The sequence below is a fragment of the Amblyraja radiata genome, chromosome 1, assembly GCF_010909765.2.
Source record: "Amblyraja radiata isolate CabotCenter1 chromosome 1, sAmbRad1.1.pri, whole genome shotgun sequence".
Lineage (NCBI taxonomy): Eukaryota > Metazoa > Chordata > Chondrichthyes > Rajiformes > Rajidae > Amblyraja > Amblyraja radiata.
The window spans coordinates 157087608-157114244 of record NC_045956.1 but is presented as its reverse complement, the minus strand read 5'-3'; the positions used below and the strand labels follow the sequence as shown (position 1 = coordinate 157114244).

At 43.0% G+C, this 26637-nt stretch overlaps 1 protein-coding gene across 4 annotated transcripts in view; it reads left to right on the top strand.

Moving 5' to 3' along the window:
* Window positions 1-26637, top strand: part of dcc (DCC netrin 1 receptor) — a 1158836-nt gene that overhangs the window by 880178 nt on the left and 252021 nt on the right. For all 4 annotated transcript variants that reach the window (XM_033033465.1, XM_033033449.1, XM_033033455.1 and 1 more), the window contains exon 10: window positions 18330-18478. In XM_033033465.1, coding sequence (XP_032889356.1) covers window positions 18330-18478 — 149 coding nt within the window. The remainder of the gene's footprint in view (window positions 1-18329; window positions 18479-26637) is intronic.

Here is a 26637-nt window from a genome sequence, read left to right as displayed (position 1 = left end):
CCAGTGGACCCAAAAATGAGTTGGTTTCCCAATGTCACAGGCACTGTGAAGAGGTATTGTACACTTTGAGGTTTAGTTTAGTTTAGTTTAGAAATATTGAACAGAAACGGGCCCTTTGGCTTACAGAGTCCACACACTAGGTAAATTTTACATTTATACCAAGCCAATTAACCTACAAACCTGTACGTCTTTGGAGTGTGGGAGGAAACCAAAGATCTTGGAGAAAACCCACGATAGACACAAAATACTGGTGTAACTCAGCAGGACAGGCAGCATCACTGGAGAGAAACATAGAAACATAGAAAATAGGTGCAGGAGTAGGCCATTCGGTCCTTCGAGCCTGCACCGCCATTCAATATGATCATGGCTGATCATCCACCTCGGTTTCCTGTACCTGATTCTCTCCATACCCCCTGATCCCCTTAGCCACAAGGGCCACATCTAACTCCATCTTAAATATAGCCAATGAACTGGCCTCAACTACCTTCTGTGGCAGAGAATTCCAGAGATTCACCACTCTCTGTGTGAAAAATGTTTTTCTCATCTCGGTCCTAAAAGACTTCCCCCTTATCCTTAAACTGTGACCCCTTGTTCTGGACTTCCCCAACTTCGGGAACAATCTTCCTGCATCTAGCCTGTCCATCCCCTTAACAAATTTGTTAGTTTCTATAAGATCCCCCGTCAATCTTCTAAATTCAGACAGGAATGGGTGACGTTTCGGGTCGAGACCCTTCTTCAGACTGAAAGTCACGGGAAAGGGAAATGAGAGATATAGACGATGATGTAGAGAAATATAGAACAGAGGAATGAAACCCACTCAGGTCCTGGGAAGAACATACAAGCTCCATACAGACAAGCATCTGTAGTCAGGATCAAACCTGGGCCTCTGGTGCTGTAATAATAATAATAATGGATGGGATTTATATAGCGCCTTTCTAATACTCAAGGCGCTTTACATCGCATTATTCATTCACTCCTCAGTCACACTCGGTGGTGGTAAGCTACTTCTGTAGCCACAGCTGCCCTGGGGCAGACTGACGGAAGCGTGGCTGCCATTCTGCGCCTACGGCCCCTCCGACCACCACCAATCACTCACACACATTCACACACAGGCAAAGGTGGGTGAAGTGTCTTGCCCAAGGACACAACGACAGTATGCACTCCGAGCGGGATTCGAACCGGCTACCTTCCGGTCGCCAGCCGAACACTTAGCCCATTGTGCCATCTGTCGTCCCAAATTACAAGCTCTACTGCTACGCCACCATGCTGCCCATCAAATCTATGCTGTCCTAGCAGTCCATATTGAGGACGATTGAGTTGGTGGGGTGCAGTATGAGGTGAGCTGACCTTAGGGACAAATGTATGGTTTTGAAGGAGAAGAGTGTTAAAGGGAGTTTGAAACTAATGGATGTCAGGAGAGGAGAAGGCATTAGAGCTGAACTCTGAAGAACAGAAGGCTTGTAGGTAGGGAGATCAGAAGCAGCCTGACAATAATAAATGTCATGAAGCAGGGAGATGTCATTTCTAAGGCATGAGATGATGTTTGTGGAGGCAGGGTGGAGGGGGCAGCAGAATGGCAGCTTGGGACCTAGAGCTTAGTTGATCATGGAATTGGAGAGCTGTATGGGTACAGGAATGCATGAGGGAGCTTACTTTAATGCAATGGGGGTTGGATTGTTTTGCAATATTATACAATGTAAGCAAGCAAACCAAACCTATATTGCATTGAAAAGACCATGTTATACCTGGAAAGCCCATCGATGGTCACTCTCAGGACAATATGATCCATATTTTCTTGCAGTACTTCTAAAGGGACCTTGCATAATCAATAACATTATCCCACATGCAATGGGTAGTAAGGTTCATTGGATGCCTGTCAATGATGAGATTCTAGCTGAATTAACTTGTTAATTACCCAGGACCAATGCGGATAAAGGTCGTACTTTAGCTCTAACTAATCACAGTTCACCAATTCAGCATAGATCTATAAACAAGCACCCTTCCTACTCCTTAAGTGTTTACCTGCAAAGTCAGTGTGAACTAATGCTCTTTCAGACATTGTGAAGATCAAGTACCTTATTCATGGACATTTACTTTCTCCATTTTCCATATAATATGAAGTATTTCTGTATCCAAGGATTCTCAGAGATAACTTTACAGTGCACATCCTGTCCAATGATGTTACACTTTCTGTTTCCAACCTAGTCATGTTTATGATACGTTTGTAAACCTGAAAATACCCTTGCTCAAAAGCCAGATCAAAATCCAAGTATTCTTTGTGTTGAAAAGCGCTGATAAAATAACCTTAATCAGGGTAGTGGGTGGTATATTCCCGTTTCATGGCTGAAAAGGTAATGATTGGCTTTTTATTGCTGCAACTTTCATATGTTTAGATGTCCAATATGTCACATTGTACTCAAACCCAGTAGGGACCTTTTTGATTATGTTCTTGTAATGTAAATTCAAGCATCAAAGCTCTGCATGTGGCTGTAATCCATTTTAATGCTATATAACATCCATTACAATGATTGCCTGCACATACCAGGAGGATTTCTAGTAGCTATCACGGACCGAAATGGAAACAAATAAAGGTGAACACAGAAACCATTGCTTCAGCCAATTTAAGAGTTAATACCAAGGGTACCCGGACGTGGCGTCGAAGGATGAGAAGTCGAAGCAGAGAAGTGGAAGCCAAATAACTGAACGGAAATGAAGCCGAAACGCCAAATAACCGAAAGCATACGAAACCGAAATGCCAACTAACCGAAAGGACGGGACACCTAAATTTAAACTCAGCGAAAGGGCGCTCTGCGGAAACGCCGACTCACTGAAAGGCTATGTCGCCTACAAGGCAACTTTCCGAATAGTGGCTCTGCCAAAAAGTCAAATAACGGACATGACGTCGCCTGGGGGGCGGGACTTGTCAGTGATTGGTCCAGACCCCCACGTCCATCACATCACTGGCCGATGGAGACGGGAGGGTGGGGTCATTTTCCCACGCAAGCCATAGGTGACTGGGCACTCTGAACCCGAGCACCAAGTTGTAAGCGGCCAAAGGTGCGCATCCCTCGGGAGAGTACCCACTCTCCCACAGCCACGGCCGCACTCCGCCTCATCTCCCCCATGCGGCCGCACTGTGACGGGCTGTGTGTCGGTCGGATGATGGCGACGGTCGACTGATTGCTGCCGGTAGTCGGACCCCCAGATGGCCAGCGGTCTGGATTAATGCGCCGGATCAGCTGCTGAGCCAGGGTCGCCCCCGAAACACCTCCAGCAATGAGCTGGATATTCCCGCTGTCAAAGAGCGGCGGCGGCTGAGGTCACCTGCCGCCTCTGACCAACTTGCAGCAGCAACGCCAGCGGCAGATCGAGTCGGTGAATATCTTGGGTCACGTTGCTCTCATGATATAGTTCACACAGTGGGTGAGTGTGGCGCTCCACTGCTGGTGGCATCGCCCCCGCTATTCCCCCCTCCCACGGGTGGGATGCGCTCCTTTGGGCCCCCCCCTCCCCCCCCCAAGCGACGTCATGTCCATTATTTGACTTTTCGACAGAGCTGCTATTCAGTGAGATGGCTTGTAGGCGACGCAACCTTTCGGTGAGTTGGCGTTTCGGCACAGCGGCCTTTCGGTGAGTTTGCTTTTAGGTATCCCGCCTTTTCGGTTAGTTTGCTTTTAGGCGTCCCATCCTTTCAGTTAGTTAGCGTTTCGGCTTTGTACGCTTTTGGTTATTTGGCGTTTCGGCTTCGTTTCCGTTCGGTTATTTTGCTTCCACTTCTTTGTCTCGGCTTTTCGTCCTTCGACGCCACGTCCGCACAAGAATACCAAGAGTCTCCTTTTCAAAATAATCACCCGAAGTTTAGGAATCTAAAATTCTATGGAGGCTTTTTATTTGGAGATTAAAATGTTTTGTCATGCGGTCTCTAGCTTTATATATAGCTACAGTTTTCATAGAAAGATAGTATTGAATTTCCATCTGATCCCTTACATTTAATCTTTATATTCCACACAAGGTAACTTTGTGCAATGTTGTCCAGTGATAATGATTGTATCAGAACTTATCCAAGCTTCACAGAACATGAAAGCAGAAACTATTCTTAGCTTAAAAGGTCAGGAATATAATGATAGCAACAATATCAAATGTCCACCTCCTTTCCTGAAGGTTACTTGGGTCACGTTGCTCTTATGATCTAGTCATGTGGCTGTTATTCATATCAGAGATGAGGTAACTGTGGGCAAATCTATTTAATTTATACAATGAAGACCGGTGTGCTTGAGGAACTAATACTAATATATAGTTTATAAAGATTTGTGTTTTTGGAATGTTTAAGAAAGAACTGCAGACACTAGAAAAACCCTTCTTCAGACTCAGTCTTAGATAAAAAGTGATATCTTAGATGAAATACCTAAGGCACAGTGGCACAGATGGTAGAGCTGCTGCCTCACAGTGCCCGAGTCCCAGGTTTGATCCTGACCTTGGGTGCTGTCTAATAAAGAGTTTGCATCCCTGCGAATGTGTGGGTTTCCTCCGGGTGCTCTGGTTTCACCCCACATCCCAAAGACGTGCAGGTTTGTACGTTGATTGGCCTCTGTAAAATTGCCTCTAATATGTAGGCAGTGGGATAACAAATAATAATAATAATAATAATAATAATAATAATAATAAACTTTATTTCGGACTCGAGGTCCAGACAAGGGGCAACATTACATAAAAAAATTAATTGCATAACAAAATATATCATAAAGTACATATAAAATCTTAGTATATCACTTATAAAAGCATCATAAATTATATTTTAAATAGACACATAAGTTAAAAATCCAGATTAAAAGAATGATCAATGTCCTACAACGAGACAACGATACCAGTGTCTCCACAGCTGGGATTCGTAGCGTGTAGTGCTAACCCTTATGTTTGACAAGGCCACAATAATTACATTTTTAGAGCCATTTATCCTGCAAATTAATTTATACATGTGATATCTTAGGATAGCTTCTAAAGTACTGACCCCTGCAGCCACAAACATATTACTAGCACTACACCATCTAGGTTTCCTTAGCAGTGTTCTCATGGCATTGTTATATGCCACCTTTAGTCTCTGCATACTTGTCTTTCCATAGTTCGACCACAGTGTAGAGTGGTGTGCAGTATGCTCTAAATAGTGACATCTTCACCACATCTGCACACGCACCAAATTTACGCAAGAGAATATTTGCCTGTACATACAGCATGCGTCGTTGCCTATAAATATCCTCATCATCTGTCATTTGTTCTGTAATAATAGCCAGTGTTGACAGGTGATCGAAGGTCAGCGTGTGCTGAAGGGCCAGTTTCCACGTTGTACCTCTAATCTATGCCAAACTGAACCTTTCTTCTTAGATTGGATAGCCAACATATAAACTACGATGAAGTGAACTGTTTTAGTGCCAGAAAGAAAATCCAGACCCTAAAAGTCTCAGAACAGTCTCCCAGCCACCTGCCTGTCGAGTGTCCCTGAGTCGGTCCTACCAAGGCAGCATATGTTTAGATTATTATACATATCTGCAAATAGCACTTAAACAAAATATAGAGCAGAAAGGATTTAACATCAATCTGGGAAAACAAAAGCAAAAAGAACAGCACAGATTGGCACTTTACGCTACACAGTTTTTGTAATTTTCACCGATGGCATTCTTAAGCAATTATACCATGTGATACAATCACTGATTAAGAGCATTCAAGGTTAATTTTGCATCAGATTGAGTTGGTCTTATGGGAGATGGCAAGATTGTTAATTGACAAGGTTGAACTCTAGTTAAATCTTGTCCTCCACATGTTTGTTCGAGTTGCAGAATGCTTATTGCTCTGTTATTGGCACTGGTGAAGTTGGCTGGGGCTAGACCCGGGAAAGTGCGCCTTCTGTCTCTCACAAAAACATTGCTGATCTAAACATCACCCTGGGGACACCCTTGCAACTTCCTCTCTTCTCCGATTCAAGTTTATTCACAGAAAATGATGGTTGCAACATTGTAAATTCAGAGCAAAAATTCTGTCCTTTACATCAGCATTACATCAATGGAAATGAGAATTCAGACGTTCGGTTAAAGAAATGAATAGTGCCCCATTCAAAAAAAAAAGCTATTTAAAATTATGTCGTGGAATGATAGGAATTAATTTAATTTGTGCTAATGTGTTTAAAAATGTTGATTTAAACAGGATTAAGATATTAGCATTACAAAAAGCAACTACTTATTAAAATCACTTTGGAAAGAGTTTAGTAAGTGTCATTTAATATTTTTGTGCAGAAAGGGGCTAAAAGGATCATCTGCAGTTTAGCACAGAGCTTTCACATCTGTTCAAAATGTAAAATTTTGCTATCACACTGGGATTTGTGGTGGAGTCGATGGTCTTATTGGTTGAATGTGTATGTAATGAGATTGGGGACTGTAAATCCTGTTTATGATTTTCATTCTTACACTTTTGAAAAGAGAATGGTGACTGGCCATTAATTCATATTTAATTCTGCATTTCTACGCAAGATGGGTCCAACATTTCAATTGCTCATTACAATGCTGGCTGATAATCTTATTACCATCCAATACGCACTCCTTGTATAACGTGCAGGCTTCCAGAAATTAACCCTTCCAGTGGTATCAGCAACGTGCTCGAGAGAAACCATGACATGAGATGAATGAACCACTCATTGAAAATACAGACATGCTTTAGTCAAAAATCTATTTGACTTGCCATGCTGATTTAGGCTGATTACCTGCATGTCTAATCCTTTAGGATTTGTGTGAATTAGTTATTTTTTCTGACACTGTTTTTACAGATAGGGAAAATACATTAAATACCTGCTGAGGTCCTCCAGAAATTTTGTCTTTGGTGTTAAATCCAAGTCTTGTTTGCCACATGATGTTTTACCCGCAGTTTTAAAAATGATTCATTATTTCTTAATCCCGACATGGAACATATAGCAGGCTCTGAGAGCTTGCATGCTCCACCTCTCATTTCTTCCTCATCCAGCTCAATCAGTGCAACCTACCTTTCATTATCTTTCATGTTAGAACATAGAAACGTACAGCACAGGAATGGGCCCTTCAGCCCACAACGTTTGTGCCGAACATGATGCCAAATTAGACACCAAGTGCTAGAGTAACTCAGCGGGTCAGGCTGCATCTCTGGAGAACAATGATAGGTGACATTTTGTGTCGGGGCCATCGTTTCTGCAAAACCATCATCTGTAGTTCTTTGTTTCTACAAACCAATTCAATTCAATTTCAATTCATTTCAGTTTTATTTGTCATATGTAGGTTAACACAGGGTCAACGGTACAATGAAATGTGTTTTACAAGACAACGGGTCACCTCAGGAATAATATAACAAGGATAAAATAAGATTAAAATGACATTGGTAAGGTAAAACGACAATAATAAGAAAATCAACATATATGATGTGAAATGTGTTTATGAGTTCAGAAGCCTGATGGCCTGATGGTAAAAACTGTTCTTAAGTCTGGTGGTACTCGCAGCCATGCTCCTGTATCGTCTGCCTGACGGTAACAAGGAGAACAGTCTGCGTGCTGGATGGCCGTGGTCCTTGATGATGCTGTGTGCCTTCTGCAGGCACCGCCGGTGGAAAATGTCCTGAATGGTCGGGAGACAGTTGCCAGTGATGTGATGTGCTGCCTTCACCACTCTCTGTAGTGATTTGCGGCTGTGGGCAGAACAGTTCCCGTACCAGACTGTGATGCAGCCCGTCAACAGACTCTCGATGGTGCATCTGCAGACGTTTGTGAGGATGCTGGCATTTATGCCAAACTTCCTCGGTCTTCACAGGAAAAATAGCCGCTGGCGGGCTTTCTTAGTTATTGTGGCCGTGTACAGTGTCCAGGAGAGGTCCTCAGTGATATGCACACCGAGGAACTTGAAGCTGCTGACCCTTTCAACCTCAGCATCACCGATGTGGACGGGGAGGTGTCCACTCCCCTGCTGTCTCCTGTAGTCCACGATCATCTCTTTAGTTTTGCTGACATTGAAAGCGAGGTTATTCTCCTGGCACCAGCTGTTTAGTGCCCTTACTTCCTCTCTGTAGGCTGTCTCATTGTAGTCTGTGATGAGGCCCAGGATGGTCGTGTCGTCAGCAAACATTTGTCATAACTAATTTTTTTCCTCTTCACATACCTAAAGTATCTATTATTATCCTTCTTTATATTTTTGACTAGCTTACCTTCGTACTTCATCATTTCTCCCTGTATTGCCTTTTTTGTTACCCTCTGTGGTTCTTTAAAAGTTTCCAAATCCTCTGGCTTCCTGCTCATCTTTGCTATGTTATACGCCTTCTCTTTTATTTTTATACTCTCCTTGACTTCCTTTGTCAGCCACGGTCGCCCCTTAGTCCCCTTAGAATCTTTCTTCCTCTATGAAATGAAATGATCCTGCATCCTCTGGATTATTCCCAGAAACACATGCCATTGCTGTTCCACCGTCATCCCTGCTAGGGCCCCTTTCCAGTCAACTTTGGCCAGCTCCTCCCTCATGGTGCCATAGTCCCCTTTGTTCACCTGCAACACTGACACTTCCAATTTTACCTTCTCCCTCTCAAATTGCAGATTAAAACTTATCATATTATGGTCACTACCTCCTAATGGTTCCTTTACCTTGAGTTCCCCTATCAAATCCAGTTCATTACATAACACTAAATCCAGAATTGCCTGCTCCCTGGTAGGCTGCAGTACAAGCTGCTCTAAGAATCCATTTCGGAGGCACTCCACAAACTCCCTTTCTTGGGGTCCAGTACCAACCTGATTTTCCCAGTCCACCTGCATGTTGAAATCTCCCATAACCACCGTAGCATTATCTTTGTTACATGCTAATTTTAACTCCTGATGCAACTTGCACCCTATCGCCAGGCTACTGATTAGGGGCCTGTAGATAACTCCCATTGGGGTCTTTTTACCCTTACAATTTCTCAGTTCTATCCACAATGACTCTACGTCTTCTCACTCCATGTCACCCCACGTAAGGGACTGAATTTCATTCCTTACGAACAGAGCCACCCCACCCTCTCTGCCCACCTGTCTGTCTTTTTGATAGGACCTATACCCCTGAATATTCAGTTCCCAGCTTGGATCCTCTTGCAGCCATGTCCCTGTAATTCCCACAACATCGTACTAACCAATTTCTAACTGAGCCTCAAGCTTATCCACTTTATTTCTTATACTTTGCGCATTCATATATAACACTTTTAATTCCGTATTCACCTCCCCTCTCGCACCTAACCTTACTCTCTTATCCCTTCTTGAACTTTCCATCCCATTAATTCAGGTGTCTTTTGTAACTTTTCCTGTACTCTCTCCATCCTTATACTCCCAATTTATCAACCCCTCCTCCATGCTATTTAGTTTAAACCCACTACCGAATACCCTTTAGTTTCATCCACAAATTCAGTTCCTGGATCTAAGGTGTAAGTTGTTACCATAACTTGTGAGCCACACACATACCACCATTCATTCTTTGGGACCACACATTTAAACATTCTATCATCCTGAAGAACCGCCTTTATATCCCTGCTCTATCCTTTCCATTTTTCAGGCAGCCTGTTACTTTGTCCTCTGACTTTAGACTTTAAGAGATACAGTTTAGAAACAGGCTCTTTAGCTCAGCGAGACTGCACCGACTAGCGATCACCCCGTACACTAGCACTATCCTACACACTAGGAACAACTTACAATTTTTACCAAAGCCAATTAACCTACAAACCTGTCTTTGCAGTGTGGGAGCAGCACTCAGGGAAAACCTGTGCGGTCATAGGGAGAAAGTACAAACTGCATAGCAATGTTACAAAATTTTGAGATTTAAAAAGTCAAGTCTGCAATTTATCTCATCAGATAAGGCATAAAAAGAAGTTTAATTTGACACCTAATTCACTTTCATATCTTCAGTATTAAAAAAGTTATGGCCATTTTCATACTGAAATTATCATCTTGTTCCCTATTGCTTTTCCATTGACTTAACTCAAAAGCTGTGATCGAGGACAGTCAAAAGCCCATAACTTTCTTAATAATTAAGAGAACTGAATGAAATGTTCAATTATTATAGATTGAATCATTCTGAAACAAATATGAAACAATCTTACTTGGATGACCTGAAATGAAAGCATATAATTAGTTAGTTACCTAATTGTGGCTAATTACAAAATTCAATTACTAGATCTAAACATCTATCCATTTCTTAAGAAAATAGCCTGTGTCCAAATAACATTCACACAAGAATTCACAATATAACATGATTTTTAAATCTCATTGTCATGAATTTATATGCCAAATGGAAGGAATTTAGTGTTTAATTCCCGTAAATTAATGGGCATTTAAATCATCTTGCGAGTGAGATTTTGTGGAACGCGATCGTTTGGAACGTTGCGGTTGTGGTGAATTTCAACCCCATATCGGTAGGAAAAACACTGCTGGTTCGTATGGGGCCATAATCACATTTTCGCCAATGAAATTTGGATTAAAGTAATCCTAAGAAGCAAGTTTATATGTATAATAAACGACTTGCCTTATGTTTTGTCCCCTACGTGAGATCCGTCCCGTTGTAGGCGTTGACGGCGTTAGAAGTAGATTTTTATTTTACTCCAACGATTAAATTGTCCAGCGACAATTTTTATTTTATTTTTTTAAACTTCCAAGAACGGATGTCGGAACGATTTTTCTGCAGCAGCTTAGCAGCCTGAGAAAGTTCGACTCCGACAGGCAGGTGAAAACGGCATTTTAATCCTGCCCCCCCCCCCCCCCCTCAAAGGTGGCAAAGTTGCGCACATGGCCAGTGGCAGAACTGCAGCGCCGCTGAAGGTAAGTATTGTAACATACCTACTCTGTACAGACAGCACCTATAGTCAGAATCGAACCTTGGTGTCTGGCGCTGTAAGGTAGCAACTTTACTGCTGTGCCACTGCACTGCCCCAACTAGGGCAGTGACTGTTTTCCAGAAAATCTACTCTATCCACAATGGCCAATCTGATTACTTGGTTGCATGCCATGGCAGCTCCCCTTCCTATAACCACACCAGTATGTATTTCCGTTACCTTCCATGCTGCTGGGTGCAAACAACACCTCATGTTCTGTTGAATTTTCCAATTTCAGGTGCTCTACTCTCCCTGTGCTCCTTTCTCTCTCCTTCTGATTCAAATAGTTTCTCTCAACCCACCACCCCATCACTCTGATATCTAATTTCGATCCCCTCCCCCAATTGGTTCCAGTTGCCTATCACTGAAAACTCTGGGTGGAATAGTGATGCAGCTGGTACAGTTTCTACCTCACTACACCAGAGACTCGGGTTTGATCCTGACCTCGGGTACTGTCTATGTGGAGTTTACACATTCTCCCTGTGAGTTTCCTCCATGTGCTCCAGTTTTCACCCATATCTCAAATCTGTGAAGATTTGTAGGCTAATTGACCGCATAAAAATGTGCCCCTAATATGTACATGGATAGGACAAGTTTGGAGAGATATGGACCAAATGCAGACAGGTGGGCCAATGTTGGCCAGTGTGGGCATGTTGGGTCAAAGGTCCTGATTCCATACTGTATCACTCTATGACTCTCTGTGACTCTCTGTCTCAAACTAGTGTGAACAGGTGATCGATGGTCAGTTTGGACTCGGTGGGCCGAAGAGCCTGTTCCTGTGCTGCATTTCTAAACTGATATAAACTAAACTAAATCTCTGTACCTGCTGAGCCTCCTATCTCCACTTGCCACTAATTCCATTTGCCCATCATTATGTCCTCCACATCACCTTCCTTATCAGAGTCCAGCACCTGCATCCTCTTGTATCGCCACTTGTAAAACCATCCCGCCTCCATCTACCTCCACTCTCCTCTCCTCCACCTGTGTTCCTTTTTGTCTCTGTCCTTATCTGTCTCCACCTATCACTCACCTGCTGCAATCTCCCAACTTCACCTCTCCCCCTCTTCCTCCTCCACCTGACTATCTGCCCCTCCATCTCCTCAACTAGTCCAACTTCTAACCTACAACACTGCCTCATCCCTTCCTCTTGCATCTTGCATCAAATAGTTACCTCCCCTCTACGCTCTCAGTCCTAATGCAGAGTCTCATCCCAAGATGATGACTATCCCTTTGACTTCACAGATGTTGTTAGAGCACTGAATTCTTCCAGCACATTTTTTTTGTCCTCTCTGTCCATGCGTTTGGCTCTTTTTAAATAGCTTATTACTTTGTATCTGACGAAATGCTTTCTGTAAATCTTCCTCTCCCCCTCTCCCCCTCTCCCCCTCTCCCCCTCTCCCCCTCTCCCCCTCTCCCCCTCTCCCGCTCTCCCTCTCTCCCCCTCTCCCCCTCTCTCTCTCCCTCTCTCCCCCTCTCCCCCCCCCTCTCTCCCTCTCTCCCCCCTCTCTCCCCCTCTCCCTCTCTCCCTCTCTCCCTCTCTCCCTGTTTTCTCAGTTGGGATCCAATAACATTTTACACTATTAGTGTCAAGGTGAATTATTTAAAGTTTGAACGCTCTACATCAACATTGGTATAATGTCAATGATCCACCAGTCTTCAGGCGCCACAATTTGTCCTCATATTATTAAAAATATATATTCATTATTCTACCATCTGTTCCCTTGATTCTTTCAAAATGTATTGCAATCTGTCAAGGCCATGGATTTTATCCTCTTTGGGTTTATTTAACATTTACACTCTTTTTAATTCTAACATTTCTTTCATTATCACGTCCACCTGATCCAACTGTCTGGTAAGCACTGATGCTAGTTAATTTCATTGAAGACAGACACAAAATACTGGAGTAACTCAGTGGGTCAGGCAGCATCTCAGGAGAAAAGGAGTAGGTGACGTTTCGTGTCGAGTAGGTGACGTTTCTTCAGATTGAGGAAGAAGGGTCTCGACCTGAAACATCGCCTATTCCTTTTTTTCCCGCATTTTGTGTCTATCTACAGTGTAAAGCAGCAAATTCAATTCCCGAAACGTCGCCTATTTCCTTCGCTCCATAGATACTGCTGCACCCGCTGAGTTTCTCCAGCAATTTTGTGTACCAGTTAATTTCATTGTTCCTTTTGCTCTCCCAAATTGCTTTTTGAATTCCTTCTTGGTAGCTTTGTATATTTCCATCTTTTATTCACCCATGCTGCCCATGTCCATGTTTTAACCTCAGCTTTTGCCAGTGTCTTTATTCACTTTTGATATTCAGTTTATTTTTGTTTCTGAATGGAATAGAATTTTCCTGGGCTCTATTGAACACATGTTTGAATCTTATGAATTGCAGCTCTGAAAGACTCTTTGCTAATTTCATTGTACATTTATTTTCCTCAAGTTCTATTCCATCAGCTTCCCAGCATCAACGTTCGTCAAATCTATTTTCTTGGTCTATGTCGCATTCCTGTCTATTCGAATTGCTATCACAAATTATATTATGTTATTGTGGGCACAGGAAACTGCAGTTGCTGAAGAAGGGTATTAATCTGTAATGCCATCTGTTATCCAGTGGTGCTGTCTGAAGAAGAGTTTTGGCCCGAAACGTTACCTATCTCCTTCGCTCCATAGATGCTGCTGCACCCACTGAGTTTCTCCAGCATTTTTGTGTACCTTCGATTTTCCAGCATCTGCAGTTCCTTCTTGAACAACATGCTGCCTGACCTGTTGAGTTACACATGACAATGAACTAAACTCAAGCTCAAACTCAAACGCTAAACTATGTTATTTATATCCTCCCCTTGTTTAGTATGTCACATGTCGTTCTATCCTTCTTTTATGTTTAGACTTGTTTCATTTGATATTGAAATAACTACCTAACACTATCTCCATCCCATTCTCAACCCTACCGTCGTCAATAAATCTTTACTGACCCTCTCCATCAGCACAGATTCAGAAGGAGCCCAACCTATCAGTACTCCTTTTGATCTCAAATTGACCCAATTTCCTCTTGAAAATAAAATTATTCCGACATGAGCATTTTTGTCGTGTGTTAAGTTGTCAGAGATGTGTGTGTGCCAATACAGATTTGGACATAGCTCATGCAATGGTCTCGAGGCTATTACCCTTCCAACAACCAGGTTATACATTTAGTTAATTCCTTTTGTCTTTATGCAGAACCTCCTTGCTCACACTATTATGTTTTGCGCTCTAATTCCTCTTTGGTCTTCCCAGCGAGTGGAGATTGAGTTTACGCCAATAGAATCAACAGGGAGGTTCAGTTGGAGTAGACTAATTGCTGGTGGGGTCCCCGAGCTCAGTCCCATTATATGCTGGGGTTTTTCAGGGACACTATATTGCTGCATCCAGCATGGCCATCACTTCTCATCATTTGTCCACTGACTTAATTGTGATCATAAACTGTGGGACATGCTGGGCCATGAGGGTACAGGTTGGAAAACATTGCTGTTGCTTCTGATGGTCTAGAGCATTCAATAGATACCCAGTTTTGAGCAGCAATATTTTGTTCTGAGTTCAACTCAGATAGCATGCTGGTGGTACCACACAATACTTTGGAAGGCGTCCTTATGTTTCCACATGATGATGATGTGGTTTTCACTCATACCCACACTGTCATAGATACATCTGGAACAAGTGCATTAGGAGTCCTTGTTCTTGTCCTCATAATGGGGCTGTCCCACTGTACGAGCTAATTTAAGAGTTCTCCCGAGTTTCCCCTGATTCAAACTCGGAGAATTAAGGTAATAGCTGCTCGTAGGTACTCGGGGCTCTCGTGGACATTTTTGAACATGTTGAAAAATCTTCATGAGTCTTCACGAGCTTACTGCGTTTCCCGAGTACCTGCCGTTAGCGTTACGAGCCGCTAAGAGACATCCCGAGCTCCGACGTACCCGCTACGTACATTCTACATGCTTACCACGCGTTTGATTTTTTTTTAAACTCGGGAGAGCTCTTGAATTACCTGGTACAGTGGGACAGGCCTTTAAGTAGTGAGTAACTGCAACTGTTGGACAGTCCGAGGCTCTGTGGCACCTCCTTAATTTCATAGAACATAGAACTACAGCACAAGAACTCCCCCTTTGGCCCGCAATGTCTGTGCCAAACAAACCAAGACCATCATGCATCTACCTGCACATAACACATATTCCTCCATCCCCTGCATATCCATATGCCTATCCAAAAGTATTTTGAATGCCACTGATGTATCTACCTCAACCACCACACCAGGCAGTGTGTTCCACGCACTCACCAACCTCTGTGTAAAAAAACTTGCACTGCACATCTCCTTTAAATTCTACCCCTCTCACTTTAACGTTATGTCCTCTAGTATTTGATTTTTCCATCCTAGGAAAAAAGGCTCTGCTTGTCTACTCTATCTTTGTCTCTCATCATTTTATATACTTGTATGTGGTCTTCCCACAACCAATGGGATTCCAGCGAAAAGTATCCATATGACTTCCTTCACACTCTATCTACTTGTGTTGACACTTTCGCGGAGATATGGACTTGTACCCCAAGATCCCTCTGTACATCAATGCTGTTAAGGGTTATTAATTGTACCCAAGGTAATTGTACATTTTCCCCTTACATTTGAATTCCCAAAATCCAACACCACTCGCTTGCTCGGATTAAATTTCACCTGCTATTTCTTTGCCCATTTCTGTGGCTGATCTATATCTCGCTGTATACATTAACAGCCTTCCTCATAACATGCAATACCAGCAATCCTGGTGTCATCCATTATCATTCAGATCCTCTCCATCGTCTGAGCAGTAACAAGGTTCTGAATAAAATTCTCCCTTTCTCCTCTATATTTTGGAATTAGACATTAAATTGTAAAGCAAGACCTTGAGGATAATTATTCATCTAACTAATTAAAGTACTTGCTTGGAAAGCTGCCTGTTAGTGTGACGGTAAGCAGCCATGAAAATTGTTCTCTTTTCTCCATTGATTCATTCATTTGCATAAGAACTCAATTGACTAATCATCCTCATCCCTAATTTTTAGTCATGGCAGTGCAGATCATTCCAGACTAATTGGGTAAAATTCTCCTTTCTTATGCTGTAAGTCTTGACGAGAAATTATTTTGAGCAATTTCAACTGAGTTCCATTGATCAAGGGTTGAAGGTAATGCACAAATTTGATCTAATTGACTACCTCAGAAACAGCTGCTTTAGAAACATAGAAACATAGGTGTAGGACTAGGCCCTTCGAACCAGCACCGCCATTTAATATGATCATGGCTGATCATCCAAAATCAGTACCCCGTTCCTGCTTTTTCCCATCTCTTGAGCTAAGAGCTAAATCTAATTCTCTCTTGAAATTTTAAAATATTATGGGATTGTCCTTAATGCTGCCAGAGCTATCTCCTGGCCCCTTTTAGCCCTTCTGATCTCCTTTTTCAGTTTACACCCAACTATGACTCATAGACAGCTTGTAAAGGAGATGGTTTAATGGACATGTATCTTCAGAAGAGGGGTGGCAATGGATTCAGTCAGAGAGAGAGAGAAGCATGAATATGATCAATATGTGGTGCACACCAACTGCTGAGTGAAACTGTTTAACCAACGTCTATAGTAAAGTTGGGTGGAAAAGAGACAATCGAGTTAGATAGAGCTCTAGGGGCTAGTGGAATCAAGAAATATGGGGAGAAGGGGATTGGGGATGATCAGCCATGATCACAATGAATGGCGGTGCTGGCTCGAAGGGCCGAATGGCCTTCTCCTGCACCTATTTTCTATGTTTCTATGTTTCTAATCTTGAACTGCTTGAAGTGAGAAACAATAGGGCAGCAGAGTAGCACAGGCAGCAGAATGTTGTCTTACAGCTCCAGCAATTTGGATTCAAAACTCAAATAAACAATAGCCTTTGAGCCAACACCGCCATTCAATGTGATCATGGCTGATCATCAACAATCAATACCCCATTCCTGCCTTCTTCCCATATCCCTTGACTCCGCTATCTTTAAGAGCTCTGTCTAACTCCCTCTAGAAAGCATCCAGAGAATTGGCCTCCACTACCCTCTGAGGCAGAGAATTCCACAGATTCACAACTCTCTGGGTTTAAAAAGTCTTTCCTCATCTCTGTTCTAAATGGCCTACCCCTTATTCTTAATCTGGGGCCCCTATTTCTGGACTCCTCCAACATCGGGAACATGTATCTGCCTCTAGCATGTCCAATCCCTTAATAATCTTATACGTTTCAATCAGATATCCTCTCATCCTTCTAAATTCCAGTGTAGTCAAACCCAGTTGCTCCATTTTTTCAACATGTGACAGTCCTGCAATCCCGGGATAGTCTGTGCAGAGTCTGCACATTCATTCTATGAATGTATGGTTTTCTTCTGGGTGCTCTGCTCGTCTCCCGCATCTGAAAAATGTGAGATTTGGTTGATTAATTGGGCAATGTAATTTGCACCAGGTGTCAAGATGAGTAGTAGAATTGGGGGATAGTCGATGGGAATGCGGGGAGAATAGAATGGCTTAGATAAGTCTAGTGTAACGATGAATGCTTGATGGTCAGTACAGACTTTGTGAGTTGAAGGGATTTTTTCTGGTGTTGGTAGTGGTTTATTATTATCATGGGCACTTTGTTTTGTGCGCAATCTAGGCTAACCATACCATGCATGAGGTAGTGCAAAAAGAGAAGCAAAACAGCATTTAGAATATAGTGTTATTGCTACAGAGAAAGTGCAGATAAAAAAAAGTTCGAGGGCAACAATGAGGCGGATTGGAAGATCAGCAATACATCCTTATCTTATGGGAGGTCCATTCAAGAGTCCGATAACAAAGGAGAAGAAGTTATTCTTGTGACTGGTGGCATGTGCTTTCAAGCTTTTGTATCTTCTGCCTGACGGGGAACGGCAAAGAGGGAATAACGGGGATGTGAATGGTCCTACACGTCATTGTTACATTCCCAGGGCAGCGTGATGTGTGAATGAAGATGATGATGGGCAGAGGGGGCGGGGGGGGGGGGGGGGGGGGGACACACAGGTGCGGGGGATGGATGGGGTGGACACAGGTGCGGGGGATGGATGGGGAGACTGGTTTGCATTATGCATCCACAGTTCTCTGCAATTTCCTGCAGTCTTGGGCAAATAGTTAACTCACCAAGCTGTGATACATCACAGTAGGATGTTTTCTCTGGTACATCTGTAGAAATTGGTAAGTGTCATTGGAGACATGCTAATCTCCTTAGTCTTCTTGTATGTTGGTGCTGCCTGACGCTAGATGTCAAAAATGGCCTTCAGGTCATTCAGCAGACAAAGACAGACAACCATAGAGGTTTTGTGGAAACCATCATCAGAAATATTTATCTTCCATACTTGTTTTTTTTTTTGGCTTCACATTTCATACCTTGATCTTGATCTTCTGAATGTTATTTGTTTTTCTCAACAGTGCAAGTCCCAGGACCAGCAGAAAATTTTAAAGTCATCTCCACCTCACCGACCTCTATCGTTGCTTCCTGGGATCCACCTGCTTATGCAAGTAATCCAATCCAAGGTTATCGGCTGTTTTGGACAGAGGTTGCTGGCAGAAAGGAACTGGTGAGCTAATTTGACAGCAGAATCTGACACTTATTCTTAACAAGTTTATGTACGCATACTATGTAGGAAGGCACTGCAGATGCCGGTTTAAACCAAACTGACCCACTCCCCACGGCACATTGCCAATATCACCTTTGATATACTCAACATATTAAGACGATTTGGATCCCCTGAACTAATGCTGAACTGACACAGGTTAGACTGCTATCTCTTTCTGCAAAGATCTTAAGCTTGCCTCATTGTAGGATACCAATTGAATCAGGGGGCAAGGAAGGAATCTGGTGCAAATGTGCAAGCTTGATAGCCAATCATTCTTATTGAGACCACTTTTCTTATTCCCCAGTGAATTTATATGCATGCCAAGGCCTGGATAGAGTGAATGTGGAGAGGAGGTTTCCACTAGTGGGAAGGTCTAGGCCTTTAGCCCAGCATGTACCTTTAGAAAGAAGCTGTGGAATTCATTGCCACAGAAAGCTGTGGAGGCCGCCAATGGAAAATTTTAAGGCAGAGATTGACAGGTTCTTGATTAGTAAGGGTGTCAGGGGTTATGAGGCGAAGCCAGGAGAATGGGCAGAATGGCCTAATTCTGCTCCTAGAACTTATGAACTTATGAACTTTTTGTGCTCTTGAATAAAATGTTTTTGAAAGTTAGTTATCCAATATTGAAATCAAACTCAGAAGTACAATTTAAACAGATGCGCTGTAAAACACTCCTTTATCAAAAATAGTGCGCTAGTTTTAAAGTGCTGCAACTTTTGTAACAGAGGAAATGTAGTCGTTAATTTGTGCACAGCAAACTCCTGCAAAGATCTGTTTCATGATATGAATTGAAAGCCAAATATTGGACGAAGCATGAGGAATTTCTTCAGTGTATTTACAGAATATCATTGAGTCCTCACTCCCATCCACCCTGGATCAGCATCAGTTTGCATATAGAGCTAATAGGTCAACGGAGGATGCCATCAACATAGCTCTACATTCTGCACTGACACATCTGGAGCGCCCTGGCTCATCTGTAAGGATGTTATGTGTAGATTTTTGTTCTGCATTTAATTCCATCATCCCCAGCAGAATGGTGGACAAACTGTCTGATCTGGGTGTTAATGCAAACACATGCAGATGAATTAAGGGCTTCCTAACAGACCGCCCACAGACTGTCAGGATGGGGTCCAATTACTCCCCAGTCCTGACGCTCAGCACAGGAGCGCCACAAGGTTGTGTGCTGAGTCCCATCTTGTATACAATATACACTTATGACTGCACACCAACACACAGTACAAACAGGATCATCAAGTTTGCGGACGACACGACTGTGGTGGGACTGATAAACAACAACGACGAGTCTGCCTACAGAGATGAAGTCCAAAAACTGACTGTCTGGTGTACCAAAAACAACCTGGTACTCAACCCATCAAAGACAAAAGAACTGGTCATTGACTTCAGGAGGAAGAGGAGAGAGGAACCTGCTCCTTTATACATCAAAGGAGACATGGTGGAGAGAGTCGCTGGCTTTAAGTTCCTGGGAATAAACATCTCCCAGGACCTCAAATGGCAAATGAACACCGTCACTCTCGTGAAGAAGTCACATCAGCGGCTGTATTTCCTGAGGTTTCTGCGGAGAGCAAACATCTCACAGCCGCTGCTGCTGTCCTTCTACCGATGCACCGTGGAAAGTATCCTCTCCTATGGCATCCTGGTGTGGTTTGCTAGCTGTACTGTGGCTGAGAGGAGGGCGCTGCAGAGAGTTATAAAAACTGCACAGAGCATCACAAACGCTCAACTGCCCTCCTTGGATGATATATATAGGGCCCGATGCTTGCGCCGGGCCACAAACATCAAGCAGGACACATCCCACCCTGCCAACCACCTTTTCACTCTGCTACCCTCTGGGAGGCGATTCAGGTCTCTGAAGGCTCACACCGGTGGACTAAAAAATAGTTTCTACCCATGTGCGATAAAATAACTTAATTCCAACAGAGAACACTGGGGAAGCAAAATGTAATTCCAAGAAATGCAACATTCTTTTAAAATTCTTTTTAAATACTTATTTATTATTTTTTACTAATAAGTGTACATATGTGTCAATGGTTGTCGTGTTTGTATTTTTTAACCGGAGGAGATGCAATGGAATTTCGTTGCACAGTATTGTGCAATGACAATAAACGTATTCATTCATTCATTCATTCATTCATTCATTCATTCATTCATTCATTCATTCAATTTGGAATGTAAACTGGGCTTCATCTCCACTGAATAGCTATGTCAGCACATTGTGTACTTTATTTCCAACGTTCTTTTGCAGTGAAGTTAATTGAACAGACTTCAGAGTCCACTTACTGATGGCTTCTTTAGTCCAAGGAACAAGTGATGATATTCGATGCATGCATCTCCAGCAATACAGCCTGATTTGGCTCCCCTGAAAGGGGCTGTCCCACTGTACGAGCTATTTAAAGAGTTCTTCCGAGTCTCCCCTGATTCGAACTCAGAGAATTACGGTAAAAGCCACTCGTAGGCACTTGGCGCTCTCGTGGACATTTTTCAACATGTTGAAAAATCTTCACGAGTCTTGACGAGCTTACCGCGTTTCCCGAGTACCTGCCGTTAGCGTTACGAGCCGCTAAGAGACATCCCCAAGCTCCGACGTACCCGCTATGTTCATTCTACGTGCTTACCACAAGTTCGATTTTTTTTAAACTCGGGAGAGCAATTGAATTAGCTTGTACAGTGAGACAGACAGCCCCTTAAGTCTCTTTGTCGCTCAAGTTAGTAAACTGTCATTGTTACGGACCTTTTTATAATGGTTGCATGCTGTCCAGACACCAAAAATACAATGTATTATTACTATCAAGCTGTCCACAGTGAATAGATACAGGATAACAGGAATTTTAGTGCAAGATAATGTCCAGTAAAGTCTGATAGTTCAAAGGTCTCCAATGAGGTAGATGGTAGGTCAGAACCGTTCTCTAGTTGATGATAGGATGGTGCAGTTGCCTGATAACAGCTGAGAAGAAACTGTCTCTGAATCTGGAGGTGTGGAATTTCAAACTTCTGCACCTCTTGCCTGATGAGCGAAGAGAGAAGAGGGAGTGACCGGGGTGAGACTGGTCCGTGATTATGCTGGTGATCTTGCCAAGGCAATGTGAAGTGTAGATGGAGATAATGGAAAGGAGGATGATTGGCTTGATGGTCTGAGCTATACCCACAATCGCAGCAATTTATTGCGGTCTTGGATGGAGCTGTTCCCAAACCATGGTGTGACACATCCCAATAAAATGCATTCTGCAGCGCATCTGTAGAAGTTGGTGAGGGTTGTTGGAACATGCCAAGTTTCCTAAGCCTCCTGAGGAAGTAGAGATGTCGGTGTACTTTCTTGGCCTTTGCTTCAATATGGCTGGTCCACGATAAATTGCTGGTGATATTTATTTCTTAAGACCGTGATGCTTTACACACCTAACCACGTTGTTCACTGTGTTGGCTACGAAGATGTAGCAGGAAAACTCAGGGGAAATTGCTATGATTCTCTAGGGCTAGCTTGTAACTTGACCACACCCTATGTGGTTGGTCATCTGTTGCCAGACCAATTACATACTGTCAGTGGTGTCACCTCTGAGGTAGCACTGCTTAGTGACTCTGTCTGCAACAACAGATGGCAAGTGCTGCAGCTGGTCGAGCTGCAGCCTCTCGGCACCAGAGATTCGATCCTGCGCAGATTCGATCCTGACCTCCTGTGTGGAGTTTGCATTTTCTCCCTGTGACCGTGTGGGTTTTACTCTGAGTGCGGGTGTGAAGGCTAACTGGCCTCGGTAAAATTGCCCCATATGTGAGGGAATGGATGAGAAAGCAAGATAAAGTAGACCTAGTGTGAATGGGTGATCAGTGGTCAGCATGTACTCGATGGGCTGAATGGCCCGTTTCCACACTGCATGGCTATAAAAAAATGCTGGAAAGATCAATTATTTTAAGAAAATTCTGTGACTTAAATAGTACTAGCGGATTATAGAATGTATTTCAAAATAGTCAGCTGAGGGTGCCTTTTAGTTTAGTTTAGACATACAGCATGGAAACAGGCCCTTCGGCCCAACGAGTCCACACCAACTAGCGAACCCCGCACATTACCACTACCCTACACGTACTAGGGCCAATTTATACTTATACAAAGCAAATTAACCTACAAACCTGTAGGTCTTTGGAATGTGGGAGGAAACCGAAGATCTCGGAGAAAACTCACGTGGTCACGGGGAGAACGTACAAATTCCATACAGACAGCACCCGTAGTTGGGATCGAACCCGGGTCTCTGGTGCTGAACGCGCTGTAAGTCAGAAACTCTACCGCTGCGCCACCATGACACCCCCTTTTAATGAGAATAAATGCAGCAAAGTAGCACGTTGTGTCACAAGTTGTACTGTGAGTGATGGATGGAAGTCATCAATTTTACCCGATAGGTCCAATTTAAGTCTGTAAGGAAGGAAGCAGTCATTACTCAACAGATGGTGCCATTTAGTGCTCAACTACCACTGAAGATATGTCAGTTGCATTATCATGAATTGGATATGGAAGTGCCCTGCTCAATTTTCCGATGGGCATAAATACCTTTGTTAACGGATATTTCTATGTCCCCTCATCATGTGTGAAACCTTGTGCAAAAGCGAGAGATGTGGATTTTGAATCTAATTCCGTGGGAAGTATAATTCAAGTAACGTATTTATAGAAACCTGCAGCTAATACTAAACAATACGAGAAATGTTGCTGGCATTTTAATTGCCCGTTATGCATTGTGAACAGACAATTAAAGATTAAATGTAACTCCAGCTTACTGGAGCCCCTAAATTAAATGAATGTAATTATAAAAAGTGTGGGCACATTGTATGCAGACAATTATTTATCAAGGCAACTGAATGACTCAGAACTTGATCTTGTAAATGGGAATTCAAAATAATTTTTCTTTCCTCAATTCTTCCCTGGTTTCTCTGTGCCACTGCACTTAACTGAAAACAGTTAACATATTACAGATCACGTGGATAATAATGTGATTTATTTACTAATTGAGTCAAATGCACATCACATATTCCTTATTGCTAGTTTCATGGTCTTTGCAGCGGTGTTGCATATCCCACCCATCTGGTAGGAGGTTTTCAAGCAAGAAACCAATTAAGATTAATTTTATATTTGCAGTGTTCATTTTGAGCTCTTTGATTATGGAACATTACATAGCATTTGCTGCACTTTCACAAGCCATTTGGTCTCAACTGTCCACATCAGTCTTTATGCTTCAAATTCCCTGCACCCTATTTCATTGAAATATCTCTCAGCATATTCAGCTGTCAATTCCTTCTTCCTGCCTTTACCTCAATTCCCTTTAAGTATAACTTTGCCATTTGGTTCAGCCATTCCAAATAGAAATAGATGCTACTCCCCCAAAACAAAAGCTGCTTCTGAACTTCCTTCATGAGTGGATCCATCATTTTTGGAATTTGGAATTCGGTCTTTACTTTCGTTTAGTTTACTTTATGTAGATTAACCATATTAATCTCTGCCAATATAATGCTCATCACATATGTTATGCATGATACACATTCCGCTGTGCGATGTAATCCAGTCTGGGACAACTGTCCTTGCAAGGAGAAGAGCGATGTTTTCCAGAGTGAAGTACCAGACACCAGCCAGTAGAAAAGAACTCCCTTTCCTCTTTCATCATATAACCATATAACCATATAACAATTACAGCACGGAAACAGGCCATCTCGACCCTTCTAGTCCGTGCCGAACACGTATTCTCCCCTAGTCCCATATACCTGCGCTCAGACCATAACCCTCCATTCCTTTCCCGTCCATATAACTATCCAATTTATTTTTAAATGATAAAATCGAACCTGCCTCCACTACCTTCACTGGAAGCTCATTCCACACAGCCACCACGCTCTGAGTAAAGAAGTTCCCCCTCATGTTACCCCTAAACTTCTGTCCCTTAATTCTCAAGTCATGTCCCCTTGTTTGAATCTTCCCTACTCTCAGTGGGAAAAGCTTATCCACGTCAACTAACTGAGTACCTTCAGTACTTTTAGCAGTTCCCCATCATTAAAGGTATTGGTGATAGGGTCTGAATGGAAAAACAAAAGAAACTCACGCTTCATCCCACTTCTGACACCACTCCCATTCTTTCCTGAATATTGAAGGTGATAGGAGTGAGACACTGATTCCATTCCATCTTCCATTGTCATTCCGTTCCACAGCATCATGAGTCTCTTTACAAGCTGAGAAGGAGAGTGTCTCCAGTTTTGTCAGAAAAACAAAAGAAACTATCAGCGCACTTCATCCCACATCTGACACCAGGGACAACAGTCTTTGCAAGGAGAAGAGCAATGTTTTCCAGAATGATGCAATTTGACCTGTCAGAATCATCACTGGTGACATTGGCTCCATTGTGTGAAGCAGCACAGTGAGTAATGCCATGGTGATTCCGAACTAGCTCCAGATTAAACTTCCACTCCTCCAGGGTTTTGGGTATCATTGGCAAGAAGCATTTCACTACACCTAGGTGTATGTGACCAATAAATAACCTTTGAACCATTCTGTGCATCAAGCAGACATGTCATCAAGGTAAACAATGACAGTGTATGCTTCAGTTCTGCGCCCCAGCTACAGACAGAGTGACAGATAACCAGGTCAGATTCCATGAGATCTGCAGATAAACAACACTTTGCAGTAAAGAGTAAAATGAACATTGAATTCTCCCAATTCTGTTAGCCCTTGCTGTCTCCTCCCCTTCCTATCTCTCCCTCAGCCTGCGGGCTCATCCTCCTCCTTTTTCCTTTCTCCTCCCCCCCCCTCCATATCAGTCTGAAGAAGGATTTCGGCCCGAAACGTTGCCTATTTCCTTCGCTCCATAGATGCTGCTGCACCCGCTGAGTTTCTCCAGATTTTTGTGTACCTTTGTAGTAAAGATATAGCACAAAAACATTCCCATTGGCCCATCGAGTCCGCGCCGACCAGTGACCACCCCATATACGAGCACTATCCTATACACAAGGGAAAATTCACAATTTCGCCAAAGCAAATCAATCAACAAACCTGTATGTCTTTGGAGTGTGGGAGGAAACCAGAGATCCAGAGAAAGCCCATGCGGTCACAGGGAGAACGTACAAACTCTGTCCAGACAGCACCCGTAGTCAGGATTGAACCTGGGTCTCTGCCTCTGTAAAGCAGCAACTCTGCCTCTGCGCCACTGTGCTGCCCTTCATGGCATTATTGTCAAAATAAGATACAAAATGCTGGGGAACCCTTCAGTACAGGAGACTCAATCGCCTATCCATGTCTGCCAGAGATGCCGGCTAACCTGCTGAGTTACTTCAGCACTTTGGGTCTTCTTTTGTAACGCAGCATCTGCAGTTCCTTCTTCCTACATTATTGTCTGGATAATGTCTTTCCAATAAGAACTCCCAGAATGGAGGTCCAACAGATCCTGGAGCCCTGCGGAAACAAAATATTTCTTCCCTACCATTCCTGCGTGGGTGGAGCCAGGTGATTCACATTGAAGGAGGTCACGTGGGAGAAACAAAAGGACCCATTTATTGTATGTATGGTGATTTTGACCGGAAATAGAATGATTGACTTTTTATTGAAGGCTGCGGAAAGAACAGTAGGTGGCATGGTTGCACAAGGGTATAGTTGAACCTGACCACAGGTGCTGTCGGTACGGAGTTTGTACGTTCTCCCCATGATCACGTGGGTTTTCCCCGGGTTCTACGGTTTCCTCCCTCACTACAAAGTCGCACAGGTTTGTAGGTTAATTGGCTTTGGTATAATCGTAAATTGTCCCTAGTGTGTAAGAGTACAAGTGTACGGGGATTGCTGGTCAGCATAGCCTTGGAGGGTTTCCACGCTGTGTCTTGAAACTAAAATCTAAACTAAGCATACTACATTGAAAAATCTCTAGTTTGGAAATATGGAATTAAGGGATTCACAGATTCCCAGCGGGAATTGAATTGTGTCAACTTTTGTCCTCTTATTACCTTTGTCAGTGTGCGCTCCTGTATGGTTGACTCTTTACCTACTAGAGTTGTATACAGATGTTGAGACTGACATTTCAATGCTTAGGGAGTTCTGCAGTGTCTTTCAGGACAGACACTAAACTGAAATCCAGCCTGGTCTTTCAAACAAA